This window comes from Zootoca vivipara, chromosome 12 (assembly GCF_965207765.1).
Source record: "Zootoca vivipara chromosome 12, rZooViv2.hap1.1, whole genome shotgun sequence".
NCBI classification, from domain to species: Eukaryota; Metazoa; Chordata; class Lepidosauria; order Squamata; family Lacertidae; genus Zootoca; species Zootoca vivipara.
Window position 1 is genome coordinate 38518581 of NC_142595.1, and position 13411 is coordinate 38531991.

General features: G+C 47.1%; 1 protein-coding gene across 1 annotated transcript in view; it reads right to left on the reverse strand.

Annotated features, from left to right (window-relative positions):
• The window catches only part of LOC118094345 (ras-related protein Rab-35), a 14918-nt gene extending 3835 nt beyond the window's left edge, over window positions 1–11083 (reverse strand). The window contains exons 1-3 of the mRNA XM_035134637.3: window positions 9455–11083; window positions 1583–1633; window positions 157–280 (exon numbers count right to left, since the gene is read on the reverse strand). Coding sequence (XP_034990528.1) covers window positions 157–280; window positions 1583–1633; window positions 9455–9509 — 230 coding nt within the window. The 5' untranslated portion in view covers window positions 9510–11083. The remainder of the gene's footprint in view (window positions 1–156; window positions 281–1582; window positions 1634–9454) is intronic.
• Window positions 11084–13411: the final 2328 nt, after the last annotated feature.

The following is a 13411-nucleotide window of genomic DNA, read 5'->3' on the forward strand; positions in this document are numbered from 1 at the left end:
TCCTTCCACATCTTTTCCTTGTGGATGTATATCCCACCTGTTACGGCTTGCTCCCCACATACGTGCATCGGAACCAATCCACATCACTCAAAAAGAGTTCAAAATAACCACTCTCCAACCTGGCCCCAGAATACCCCACATCTGTGCCCTGCTTACGTGGAAGTGATGGTTCGGAACCGTTCCTGTCCAGCAGTGTCCCAGATCTGCAGTTTCACTCGCTCTCCATTTATCACGAGCGTCCGAATCTTGAAATCTACCCCAATGGTTGTGATATAGCTGCCTGGGAGAGACATGTGGAAGGGAAAAGTTAGAGCAGGAGGTCAGAGGACAGGAGGAGAAAAATACTGGCAGGGAGATTTAACAAAACTAGAAATTTTCCAGTCGGAAATCAACCCCCCCCCCAAAAAAAAAAAATTATATGGGGAACTACAGATAACAGGAAGATAAAAATATGTAGAACAGAGAGATAGAAACAGGTGGCCATAAAACAGGCAACTCATAATTCTTGGAGTCAAAGGGCACTTACACTGTGGTGACTGAAACACCAAAGGACATTGCAGTCATCACAGTGGATAAAACTGGGATGAGATACAGGTTGGATCTAGGGGGTAATCCCACCTTTAGCCACGGATTCACAGGGTGGCTTGGGGCAAGTGTCTCAGCTTCATCTGAATACCTGCAGTGAGGACTCTGCTCTACCTAAGCAGACTCACTGCGTGGTTTAAGACTGCAGGAAGATCTGGGTTCTACATTACATGGGGAGCCTTTTCCAGTAGCCCCTTTTGTAGACATTCAACCACCAACACATGGAGGGGGGGGGGCTGCGTGAATGGGAATGTGCAAGGGGCTGTGGGGACAATGGGCTTGTCTCTGCTCTCCCTTTCATAAGACCTGAGGCAGGGGTAGAAATAATGAGCGAATATGGCTGCTGTTGCAATATGCTTGATAGGTTGGCAGTCTTGGCTCCTACCTGATGGGAATGGCTCTTTATTTATCCCATTTTCTTCCAAAGCACTCAAGGCAACATATGTGGCTCCACCGTTAGAAACTCAGATCTATCTACAAGCTAGGTGCCAAATGGCTCCTTAAACCAGGGTTACAGTCGCCAAAATGGAATGTCTAGTTGCCATATGGGGGCCAGACAGTTCAAAAGTCATATTTTTCAATACGACTTTTTGATTCCTGAAATTCATTCTGATGGTGCAGATAAAACAGAACAGATAGAATTCTACAGGATGTGCTGCTGGTGTGTGAAAACAGTCAAGATCCAAGCATCCCCAGGTGTGCACCTCCCCAGGTGTGCATCCCCAGGTGTGCACCCAGGTGGAGACATCAGGCGCCATCCCGGTGCCAGGGCATCTTGGTTGCAAGTGGTCGATAACCAGGTGTAAAATGCACCTGGCAAATTTTGAACACTGTGTGGTTGCTTCCTCCCCATTTTATTAACCCAAGGCTGAGACTGTGACTGGCCCACGGTGACCTAGTGAGTTTCGCAGCTGAGCGGGGATTCGAACCCTGGTCACTCTCGGGTGGGAGTCCCACACCGGGTAGCTAATGAGTGAGAACGGAGGGCAGCACTTACCAGAGAAGGTGTTGTCTGCAAAGCGAAGTAGAAGACTACTTTTCCCCACCCCTGGACAGGGAAAGAAAAAAAGGAAGAAACAGGTTGCACAAACTTTATATACGAGGGATCTTTAACATCCTCCCAGCTTTGTTTTCGATAGCCTCTGATGCAAACATAATCACCTCAACAAAGGTTGCCAGCTCCCCACCCAAAGCAAACACACCTGACCGGCGTATTTGCTCAAGACGGCCACTCCCACCCAAAGCTATTGTATCCCATTCAAGGGCAGAGAGCAGCAAAGGATTATGGGGGGTGGGGAGGCATGAGGACTCTGGATTAGCTCACATGACTTCGGGGAACACAATCTGCATTGGGGGGAGGTGGGGCAGAGAGGAAAAAATGGGATATATACAAGTGAATTTATTTCTGGGGAGTCACTGAGTAGACTACACCATTCATAAATGGGATATGGAGCGGGAGGGAGTGCTCCGAGGAGGAAATTGGATGACAGGGAGGCAGAGGCGTCTCTCAAGGCTGCAGTTGTAGCTGTGTCAATATTACCTCATGCGGCATAACTGGGCAGGGCCACCTCCACAGGTGTCCAAGTGACAATGCATGATGTCACTTGCTGATGTGACCCCGAAAGAGTGTCTTGTCCACTCAGCTTTGCAAGCCCACCCTTTCTCTTCCGCCGCCACCCTTTCTTCAGCGGAGTCACAGCAATATTTTAAAGCTCCTTATGCATGCTGGCCTCCCCGCAAAGCGGGTACAAATTAGACATGCCCCCTTCGTATACAGAGTGACGCCTTTGGGCCCTCGAGGAGATAAAGAGGCCTCTCTGCACCACTCCTCCAAAATGGAAGGACGTCCTCGCGGTTGCCATTTTGCTACACACAAAGACCACGTGGTGCCAACAGCAGGCAGTAAGAGAGGAAAGAATCCCAAGTGCCAGAAATTTATTCCAGGCCCAAAGTGTTTTGGGAGAGGAATCCTTCCTCAGGGCACTATAAATATACAAGCAATACATATAAGAAATGGGATAAAGGTAAAGGGACCCCTGACCATTAGGTCCAGTCGCAGACGACTCTGGGGTTGCGGCCAAGGGAGCTGGCCAGCATGACTAAGCCGCTTCTGGCAAACCAGAGCAGCGCACGGAAACGCCGTTTACCTTCCCGCCGGAGAGGTACCTATTTATCTACTTGCACTGCATGCTTTCGAAGTGCTAGGTTGGCAGGAGCAGGGACCGAGCAACGGGAGCTCACCCCGTGACGGGGATTCGAACCACCAACCTTCTGATCGGCAAGCCCTAAGCTCTGTGGTTTAACCCACAGCGCCACCTGCATCCCAATAAATGGGATAGCAAGTCCCAAATATAATACGTAACACTTATGTGTGTACAGTTGCCATTATCAGAGTTCTCGACCACACAGTTTTCCTCTCGTTTGAGCAAATTCAAATCGAATCCCTATGCAGAGTTTCCCCATGAAACATTATTATCAATTCAATTTACTTAACTTTTCCCCCACAAAAGCAGCTCAAAGCGACTTACAAAGCAGAATACAGTGGCTGAGCAAGGGGAAAGCAAACACAACCAAACCGGAGTCAGACCAGCCATGCACACACACACCCTACACAGTTTGCCATTCACACGTTCAGCTGAATGCCTGAGGAGACCTCCATTCACACAATCACATACTGAATATATGCCAGACAAAAATTTTCAATCTAGCTCTTGTAAAAAGAAAAAGTTAATGGAAGAATTGAAGGTGTGTAAACAAAGTGTATAACAAAACCTTGTTGAAAGCAGAACACATACAAATGAGGCAACTCATTTGAGAACTACCCAAAATTCCAATTAGTGAGGCTCAAAAGTAACCAAAAAACCCAATATCAAACCATTTATATCAGCTGGAACCCATTATTATACTCAATAGCCAATTTCCTGTGTTATGCTACTAATATTAACAGCACTCCTGAGGAAAATTTTTGGTTTTTTTTTTTAACAAAATACATCAGGCCTGGAGTAAATCTTATTTCTAGCACCTGGTGTTCTGTCTTTTTTCTTTTCTTTTTTGGCCTGCCATTACTACATACAAATAACTTCTAAACTATTTTGTGCCTGGTTACGTTACACATTTTTATATAGAAAATATATATCCCTACCTTTGTTTCTCCTGTACAAATACATATTGTGCCTTACAAAGTAACTCAGTGCTTTCTTTTCTCTGTCCTGAATCTTCCAACATTAACTTCACTGAATGTCCACAAGTTCTAGAGTGGAGAGACTGAGAAAAAACTTTGTCTATCCTTTTTATTTCATGCCATGCATAATTTTATCAACTTCTGTCAACTCTTATGCACTGTTTCTCTAAACCAAAATGTCCGAAATGCTGTAACCTTTATTTGTTGTTCTATCCGCCCCGTCCCCCACCGATCATTATGACTGCCCTTTTCTGAACCTTTCTAATCCAGATTAAAAGGGGGAAAATAAGGACTGGCGTTCTGATGTATGAATGCTGCAATGAGGAGCACCGATCCTGCCTAGAAACAGCCCAAGAACCCTAAACTCTGCACCAACAATTAGGGAATGCTCCAAACCACAAGGTTCCCAATTCTTTTTTTTTACAAAAAGATCTCCACAGGACGGAAATATCAGGTCACATCCACACCATTCATTTAAACTCTGACACCATAACAGAGATCTACAATTCAGCGCACCCTTAAACTACAGTTCCCATGATCCTCCATGACTGTCAAAGTGGTATAGGAGTGCTTTAAAAGTATTGTCCCACCAAATGTACCTCTAAAGATGAAACATGGAAGATATGGAAGATATCAGGCATCCCCAAACTGCGGCCCTCCAGATGTTTTGGCCTACAATTCCCATGATCCCTAGCTAACAGGACCAGTGGTCAGAGATGATGGGAATTGTAATCCAAAACATCTGGAGGGTCGAAGTTTGGGGATGCCTGCTCTATATTAACCCATAAACAGGCTTGTATGGGAGGAGACGGCCCGGAGCCATTTAAGGCTTCCAAGGTGGGCTTGTTATACTTCCATCCCTGCACCTAGCTTTCTACAGAGAAACACAAAACATGAAGTCTCTGCCCAGAGAAGCTTAAAATTTGCAACTCGGCAAAGAAGTGGCCACAGAGAAAGGAGGAAGAGATGGAGGTGAGCAAGGGAAGAATATGTAGTTAACCCAGGGTTAGCATCAGTAGGTGCTGGAGATCACTTAGGAAGCATCACTGAGTGGCAAACTTGGCTGGTGGGTACCGACAAGGCTGTAGCCAAAGAAAGGCTATTTAAAAAATGGTATATCAGCAAGTACAGGAGAATTCAAAAGTTTGCAGAAGTACCAAAATTAAAGCACCAGCCATTCAGGGCAAAACACCTACGAAGGCAACCCAATAGGGACAGAGCATTCTCAGTGCTCACACTGACTATGTGCAGAAGGAAATGGAAACTGGGGCAGGAGGAGGGGGGGAGAGAAGCAGCTACCAGTTGTGTGTCCCCAAAGGCAGGCTCCAAAGGTTCCCCAGAGAGAGCTGCAGGGGATCAGAGCCTCTGCTCGGCATCTATGCACTTGTATTCTCATCACCTTCAGAGGAGGATTTTCCCAGGGATTTGGAGCAGGAGAAAAGGGGAAAACAAAGAAGCTCTTTCATCCTTCCCTGCACGTCTCCAAGCGATTCTTGAAGATGCTCGTGATCAATCCAAACCAGGCTTACTTCTCATGCAATTCATGTAATGAGAGTAGCCAGGCTCTTGCTAGAGGCAAAAAGTTGCATATTCCACCTGACACCCCACCCCCTTGATGGTTGTCCATCCATAGTGGCATAACCATGTGGGATAGAAAATTACCTATTAGGTATTTCCGTCTCCGAAAAAGTGTCATTAATTAAAATCATTGTTTCATTGAAAAAGAAAAAAAGTAGGAGCCTAAGGAATGGGGAAGAATGCCAGTCCAAGGGTGAGCCCCGTGGCTTTTGTTTACAAAACCCGATTCCAATTTGGGACTTCCGGGGGAAATCCAGAACACTTTTCAGAGAACACTCATTGGAATTTTAGTTCTCTGGTTCCATCAGGATACCTCAGAGGTACCACACATGCATGAGAACACCCGTGGCTGGTGAATCCCTTTCCCCCTTTCTGATCGAATCAGGCCTTCCGCCTGCCAGCCCTAGTCAGCTGGGAAAGGTTAAGGAGGGCTCTAGCTCCCTTCAGGTATTTCATTACATCAGCAGGTGCACACAAGAGACATAAAAGCCTCTGGAATGCTGGTACCATACTAACTCCTTTTAACCCTATTTCTGAGCCCCAAAATTTCACCTGATCTCCGAAATTGTTCTGGGGGGGGGAGCCCCCTCCCATATACCAAGCGACCAGACCTGCTAGTTGTACAGCCTGATGCTATGGCTAGTAAATTATGTCTGCCTTAACGAACCAGTAGACAGAGGTGCTGGTTTAATTCCAAGTCACTTCTACCTCCTGCTTCATTGCCACATGTGACTGTAAGCAGACTGGGGCAGGGAATCGTGCAATTCCTTTCCCCCCCCCCCCTCTGCACCAAGCTGCTACACCAACAGGATTCCTTCCAGAGCCACCACCTCCTTGCTTCTTTCCTTCAACCGCTTTGGGCTTATGATGCATTTTAAATCCCAGCATGGGCTTTGAATTCGAGAAGCCCCAGGCTCAACCCTGAAGAACCACGCAGGGCTGGGAAGGGCTCCCTGCCTGGAACCCCAAAGAGCCGCAGCCAGCCAGTGCAGCCAATACTGATTGAGAGCCAGCAATGCTCAGAGGCAGGGAAAGGCAGCTTCCCACGTGCGTATTCACATCCAGTCTGGAACCGCATGAAAAATGAAACAAAGATATATATATCAAACGAGACAAGGCCTCCCGGCAGGAAGCAATAAAGGACTTTAAATGCCAAGAAGCTGCACAGGAATGATTGGCGGAGCTCTTCATGTGCAATCTGAAGGAGAGATGGCTGGGGAGGCAAGATCAGAAGGGGAAGCTTGCTTTGCTACCAGCGAGAAGAGAACTGCATCCACCCCTTTGCAGGAAAACCACCACAGCAAGGAGACCGGCCTGGCTCCAGCCATCAGAGAACAGCTGCAAGGAGCTGGCTTCTCTTCCCCCACCCTTTAGAACAGGCACCCCCAAACTGCGGCCCTCCAGATGTTTTGGCCTACAACTCCCATGGTCCCTAGCTAAGAGGACCAGTGGTCAGGGATGATGGGAATTGTAGTCCAAAACATCTGGAGGGCCAAAGTTTGGGGATGCCAGCTATCAGTGGACCTGTGACTGCAGAGGCAAAAGGGGGAAGCACCCTCTCCACCTCCCCCCATTCAAGGAACAAGGACTGCCGGGTCAGTTGCACAACTCCGTCCTTTCCAAGCAAAGAATAGGGGGGAAATCAGCCAGGCCCCAGCCTGATCGTAAATCCTGATCAATTCATCTCTTCGCTCACTGTCAAATCAATCCCCTTCCTCTTCCACGTTTTTTCTTTCACTTCCCTCACTAAAGTCTTGTAACCCCAGGACAGGGCTTGTCTCTCATTTTCATCTGTGTACAAAACACCCACAAGCAGCGTTGCGTGTTGAATTTGAGTGACAGCAAGCCGCTTGGGGAACACACACATACACACAAAAAATTTTTTTGCTAGTAGCAGTTTCCAATTCTATGGAAGAAGTCAGCATTCACAAGACCGCCTCAGAAAATGTGATATGAGGCATACAGGACTCGATAGCAAAGTTTATGAGCTTTGGTTCCATTTTTTATTTTTTGACCTGATGGCCGGAGATCAGGACTCAAAAAACACTGCAGGGCAACTGGAGAGACGGGGCCCTACATGGGTTGAACAGAATGGTTTGCAACATTTTTTGGAGGGGATTTAAAAAGTAAGGTAGCATTTCTCAGAAGTCAGTCCCATGAATCACGTTGGGCTTACTCCTAGATAAGTAGGTGTAGAATTGAAGTCTAAAAGGCCTTTCTTAACCATGTTGTATATGCACCCAGTGAATAGGCACTGCTTTAAAATCACGGCTAGCTAACCTGAGGCCCTTCATATGTTGCTCGACTACAATTCCCATCATTCCCAACCATTGGCCGTGAAAGCTCTGGCTTATGGGAGATGGAGTCCAACCATATCTGGGGAGGACACAAGCTCCCCACCCCCATTTTAAACAATGGCTTAGCAACTAGGAGCCCTCCCTGCACAAGCTACTAAGGGTTGTATCCAGCCTCATACTAATGAGTATGGACTAACCTATTATGGAAATGACCGAGGTCCATTCTTTCAATGGGGGTATATTCCAACTTGAGCTGCAATAGCTCAGTTGGCAGAGCATGAGACTCAGGATTGTGGGTTCAATCCCCACATTGGGTGAAAGATTCCTGCATTGCAGGGGGTTGGACTATATGACCCTTGTGGTCCCTTCCATTATGATTCTATCATTTAAAAGGCTGTGATATTGCTTTAAACAGCCGTGGCTTCCCCCAGAGAATTCTGGGAGCTGTAGTTTAAGGCTGTAGAGAGTTGTTAGACTTTTTATTCCTCTCCCCCAAATTAAAATTCCCAGAATTCCTTGGGAAGAGGCATTGCTTGTTAAACCACCCTGAGAATCGTACCCCCGGGGAATACATGGTCTCTGTTAAGCATGCCGAGAGTTGTTAGGAAGCCCCCTATTCCCCTCTCAGGACTATAATTCTCAGAAGTGTTTTAATGCCTCTTCCCATGGAACTCTGGGACTTGTAACTCTCAGCATGCTTAACATACTACTGCTCCCAGAATTCTCTGGGGGAAGCCATAACTATTTAAAGTGGTATCATAGTGCTTTAAATGTATGAATGTGGCTGAAGTTTGAAACGGTCTTAAGAAAGATGCAAAGAGAGCAAGTTGCTGACCAGGGCCTGAAGCACAGCAGGCTAGATTTGAATGAATGTGAAGAGCATTGGAAACATACCCAGGTATACAGAATGACTTAGCCAGGAGCATTCTGGGAAGCCATTTTGAGGAGCATCATTCTTGGTTAGCTTTAGTACAAGTACTATAATTTTCTCCTACCAAGTAGTAGCTCAGGCAAACTCATACACCTTGTTTTTCTCCCCCCCCCCCTGAAAAAAGTTATGTGTGAATGTTTCTAGGTGGCAACCCTCACAGGTTGGCGCAACTAGGCCCCAAAGGATGCTGGGAATCCTATAAATTAGCACAACGGAGACTCGTGGAAAAAACTGCTTCTGCAAGCTTGCCATGCAGCCAGAATAAGCTCTTGGTACACTGTGAGTAAGCTTCCCACAAGATAAGTCTCCACGGGATTATGGGATGCTAAAACAGTGAGAGAAGGCAATATAAAGCCAGATACTAATGGGGGAAAGTTACAAGGCAAGAGAGCGCTATCAATCCTATCACAGTTACTTCCAAATTCATTAAAAAGTAACCTTTTTTTTTTACCTTGTGCAATTTTATTTTGCATGGGAATGTTTGCAGGTATGAAAGAGAAACAAGGAAAGGGCTGTGGGAATGACAACGAAAACCAAGAATACAAAGAGGAAGAATGACAAGGAATGGGTTTAAGTGGGGGGAAGGGAATGCTGAACCGATATCAGCCAATTGGAATACAGTGTATATGAAACAAGGCTTCTGCCTTGACCAAAGGAGGGAAAAGATGCAAGAAACCAAGACTATTAAAAAACAGATAAGGAGAAACGTGTTAAAAGGAAATGAAAACTGAAAAGAATGAGATAAGTTTAAAGAGAGGATCATAGTTAAAGAGGAATGAAAAAGACAGCAGAACAGCCAAATATAAGATGAAAAAGTGGGTTTGGGGGGAGAGAGAGAAAACGGAAGACCTGGGGAACAACGGGAAAAGAGCCAATGCTTACCAGAGTCCCCAATGATGAGTAGTTTGAACAAGTGGTCATAATCCTTGGCAGCCATTCATGTGCTAGGTCAGCTCCTCCTCCTGTGTCTTTCACGCTCCCTGCAGGGATTCTCCACTTACTCCCACACTTTCCAGTGGGAAATTTATTCTGCCTCAATGACCCATTGCAGTTAATCAGGACACAGTGTTGAGCATGCCAGTCTCTTCCCCCCACTGCCTCCCGTGTCCAGAAGATCCTGAAAAACTTCCAAATGCAAGATCAGGTCGATTTGACAACGCAGTTGTTTCCTCGGAAATGGGAAAGTTTAAGGCTGTCTTTCTGCCAAAAGTCCCTCCAGGTTTGTTTTTTTGGAGCGCAGATGTTACAAGCTTCTCTTTCCAGATCTTTGCTTCCTTAAAGTCAAATGACAAAAAGGAACCCGCTTGAGCCTGCCAAGAGAGTTTCTTCCTATGTCAACAATCTGTAGAATGCAGTGTCGAAAGCGTATCCGCCGTTTTTTGGATTTTTAAAAGAGAGGGCAGTCCACAGATGTAGCACAGGCCCACAGTTTAGTAAGACCTCAGGCTTCCTCTGATGGGATGGGGCAGAGCAAAAAGATTAGGAAGGTGAAAAAAGCATCAGGAAATGACAGAATATATATATTTTTCCAAAGGAGCTGTTTTTCCCACATTCAGCAGCGGGGTGCCAAAGGGTGTTGCAGTTTACAAAAAGCTTGACATTGGGGTCTCCAAAGGAAATAAGTAATTCAGAGCTTTTAAAAAAAAATACAGGACAGAAGATTTATTCAAAAAGGTGGCTTTTAAAATAATAATAAAAAAGGAAACCCAGAAGGGAAAACACAAATCCTCAGACCAAAATTTGTGGTTCTGCCAAAAAAAAAGAAAAAAGGAATGAACTGATTAAGGACCACAGAAATTATTTAAAAATATATATAACCAGAAAAGAAGGGGAATTTAGGTCCTTCCAAAAGCCTTCCTGTTTCCCAGAATAAATGGTAAAGCACAGGGGTGACAACCAGACATTTTCAATTGGGGTGGGGAAGAAGAGAGAGGAGATTAGAGAAAATTAGAGGAGAGAACGAGGGTCAAATAAAGCAGGGAGTTTCGCCCCCACCCAAGGGATCGAAGCCAATAGGAAGGACCTTAAAGTTTCTCTCCAAATGACCTGGCAGCCTTTTCTTTTCCTAACATTCGCTGGGGCGGGGTAGAGAGAGAGAGAAGGAGAGCCACGAAAACAGGCAAGAAAGGGAAGCAGGGAAGCAGAGAGAGGGAGAGATGCGCCGGGTCTGGAAGCACGAGGAAACCCCGGATCTCGGGAATCAATGAAGGATCGGGGGAAGGGGAGGCTCAGGCTGGGGAAGGGGCGCAGGGCGCATCTGCAAGGGGAGGGAGGCTCTCGCGGGGGCCCCCCAGGCCAGACGGGTCTCGCTGCTGTGCGGCTGCCGCCCTCCGTCCCTCTCCCGGCCGGACGCTGGGCTGGGATCAGATGACCGCGGAGCTCGCAGGCTGCCGCTTCCTTCCTGCCTCTCCCCTCCTGCTGCTGCTGCTGCCGCCGCTTCCTCCGCCTCCTTCCCAAGCGCAGCAGCCGCCGCCTCTCGCGCCCGCTCGGGCCGATGGAACGCCAGGGCGCGATTGGAATCAGCCGGGAGGGGGCGGGTCCGGGGGCGGGGTCCGGCTTATAATGGGCGGTGCCTGGCGGGCGGGGCTTCCAAGTGGGGAGAGGCGGCAATAAAGAATGGGCGGGGCTTAAGGGCGACAGGGCGGGCTGGGGATCGGAGCTCCATCGAAGCCAATTTAAGCAACCTATATTATTATCACTCCTGTCTTGCACTGCCTCCCGCAGTTTGGTCAAACTCATGTTCGTAGTGTTCTCGAAGCTACGAACATGAGTTTGACCAAACTGCGGGAGGCAGTGCAAGACAGGAGTGCCTGGCGTGCTATGGTCCATGGGGTCACGAAGAGTCGGACACGACTAAACGACTAAACATATTATTATCATTATTATCATTATTATATTAGAATTTAACTCAGTCCTCGGGGTTATGGAAATTTATAGACGTAAAGCAAAAATATAAATATTCGTGGGTGGGTCAGTGCAGCAGCCCGAGAGCCTTCAGCAGGTTTACTCGGGAGTAAGCCGGGCATACTTTAATTAGGGCCCTTTTCTGCGGAGGCGAGTGCCCCAACAGGATTACAGCCTGAAAATAGTCCGTGAAGGCTGCAGCCCGGTGCACTCGGGGAAGCAAATCCATAGCTGCCAAGTTATCCCTTTTTTAAAGGGATTTTCCCTTATGCTGAATAGGCTTCCTCGCGAGAAAAGGGAAAACTTGGCAGCTATGAGCAAATCCCGCTGAATGCATATTTATTTCTGAGCAATCGCCAATCGGGCATAGGATCGGCTTGCCAGGGAATGAGCACGTTCAACTCCGCACTCCGCCGCCCCCCCCCCCCCGCGGCCGGGAAATATACAGTAGACCTAACGAGGCAGCAGGGGGGCTAAATTCCGAGCAGAAAAGTGTCAAGAGCTGTGCTGCATTTAGCACTACGGATCAAAGGAGACGGGGGAAGGCGATTACTAAATTAATGATATTTAATTCAATGATTTAAATTAATTTCAATTCATGATTAAATTTATAATTACGACGACGATTTGGTAATACGGTATGCAGCTTGGAGACCTCCGTGTAACAGGCAACGAACAAGTCTAATAAATTTAATGTTTACACCAGCAACACCCCTGTGCATATAAACAAAGCCAGTCCAATACAGATAATATATGGCTTAAAATAATGCCGGCGCTGATGAGAAACAAAGCACAGTGAGGAGGATAAAGGGGTGTGTGTGTGGAGGGTTTGAAGTCCAGTAGGAGGGGCTTCAGGTAGGGAATGGAAAAGTAGGATTGGAATTGGGGTGGTGCTTCTGTTTGCTTGTTGTGGTTTCTCTTTTTCTTACAAGGCCCCAGCTGCACAGCAGGCAGAAATTCAACAGGTGCAGCTTTTCCTTGCATGGTGATACAGCGATGCAACTCTCCCTACTTCCTTGGGAGAAGTGACTGGGAGATAGGTGCTCTGCTCTTTTGGAGTAATGGTCTTCGGAGGACTCTTAAGCTTCCAGCCACTTCTCCTTGCCCTCTAGTTAACCACACCGTCTCTCAGAGGGCCCAGGACTCCATCGCAAACTGCTGTTCCACCACTGGGGCACGGGGGGGGGGGGAGGCTGGAAGATTGGCAGCTGCGTCCTCTGTTTACTTTGTCCATCTGCCTCATCTGTCTGTTCTGCATTCCTCTCTGCAGGGTTGAGATGCCAACTGCAGCCGCCCCCTCAGCGCTGCAAGAAATGCTCGTATTGTTCTCTTGTTAGGCCCACTTGCGGGTAGAAAAATGCCACCCAGATGGGCACAGCTGGTGTGCAGTGGGGAGGGCATGAAAGGAAAAGCCAAGGGATCCTCTTTGCTAGAACAAGGGGCACCATCTCTCCCTGGCAGATTAAAAAAATAAATTTGCTCATGTTAGTTTAAGTGAATGCAAATTAAAATAGTCCATGACCCAGGCTTGGAGTCCTATTAAAAGTGAAAGTATACTCTGACCAAACAACCCCTCTGCAGTGCCACAAAACCAACTCAATGCTGTAACGTTGGAAAGTGTCGATGACTTCTCCTACCTGGGCAGTTATCCTTCCACAAGGGCCGACATTGATGCGGAAATCCAGCATTGCTTGAGCTCTCTGATTGCAGTTTTATCCCGACTGAAGGGCAGAGTATTTGAAGACCGGGACATTTGCAGGGAAACCAAAATGCTTGTTTACAAAGCTATTGTACTACCAACCTTACTGTATGCTTGTGGAACATGGATCACTTATAAACGCCATCTCCAACTCCTTGAAACATTCCACCAACAGTTTCTCCGAAAAATGTTACACATCAACTGGGAAGTTAGGTGAATTAATATCAGTGTACTGG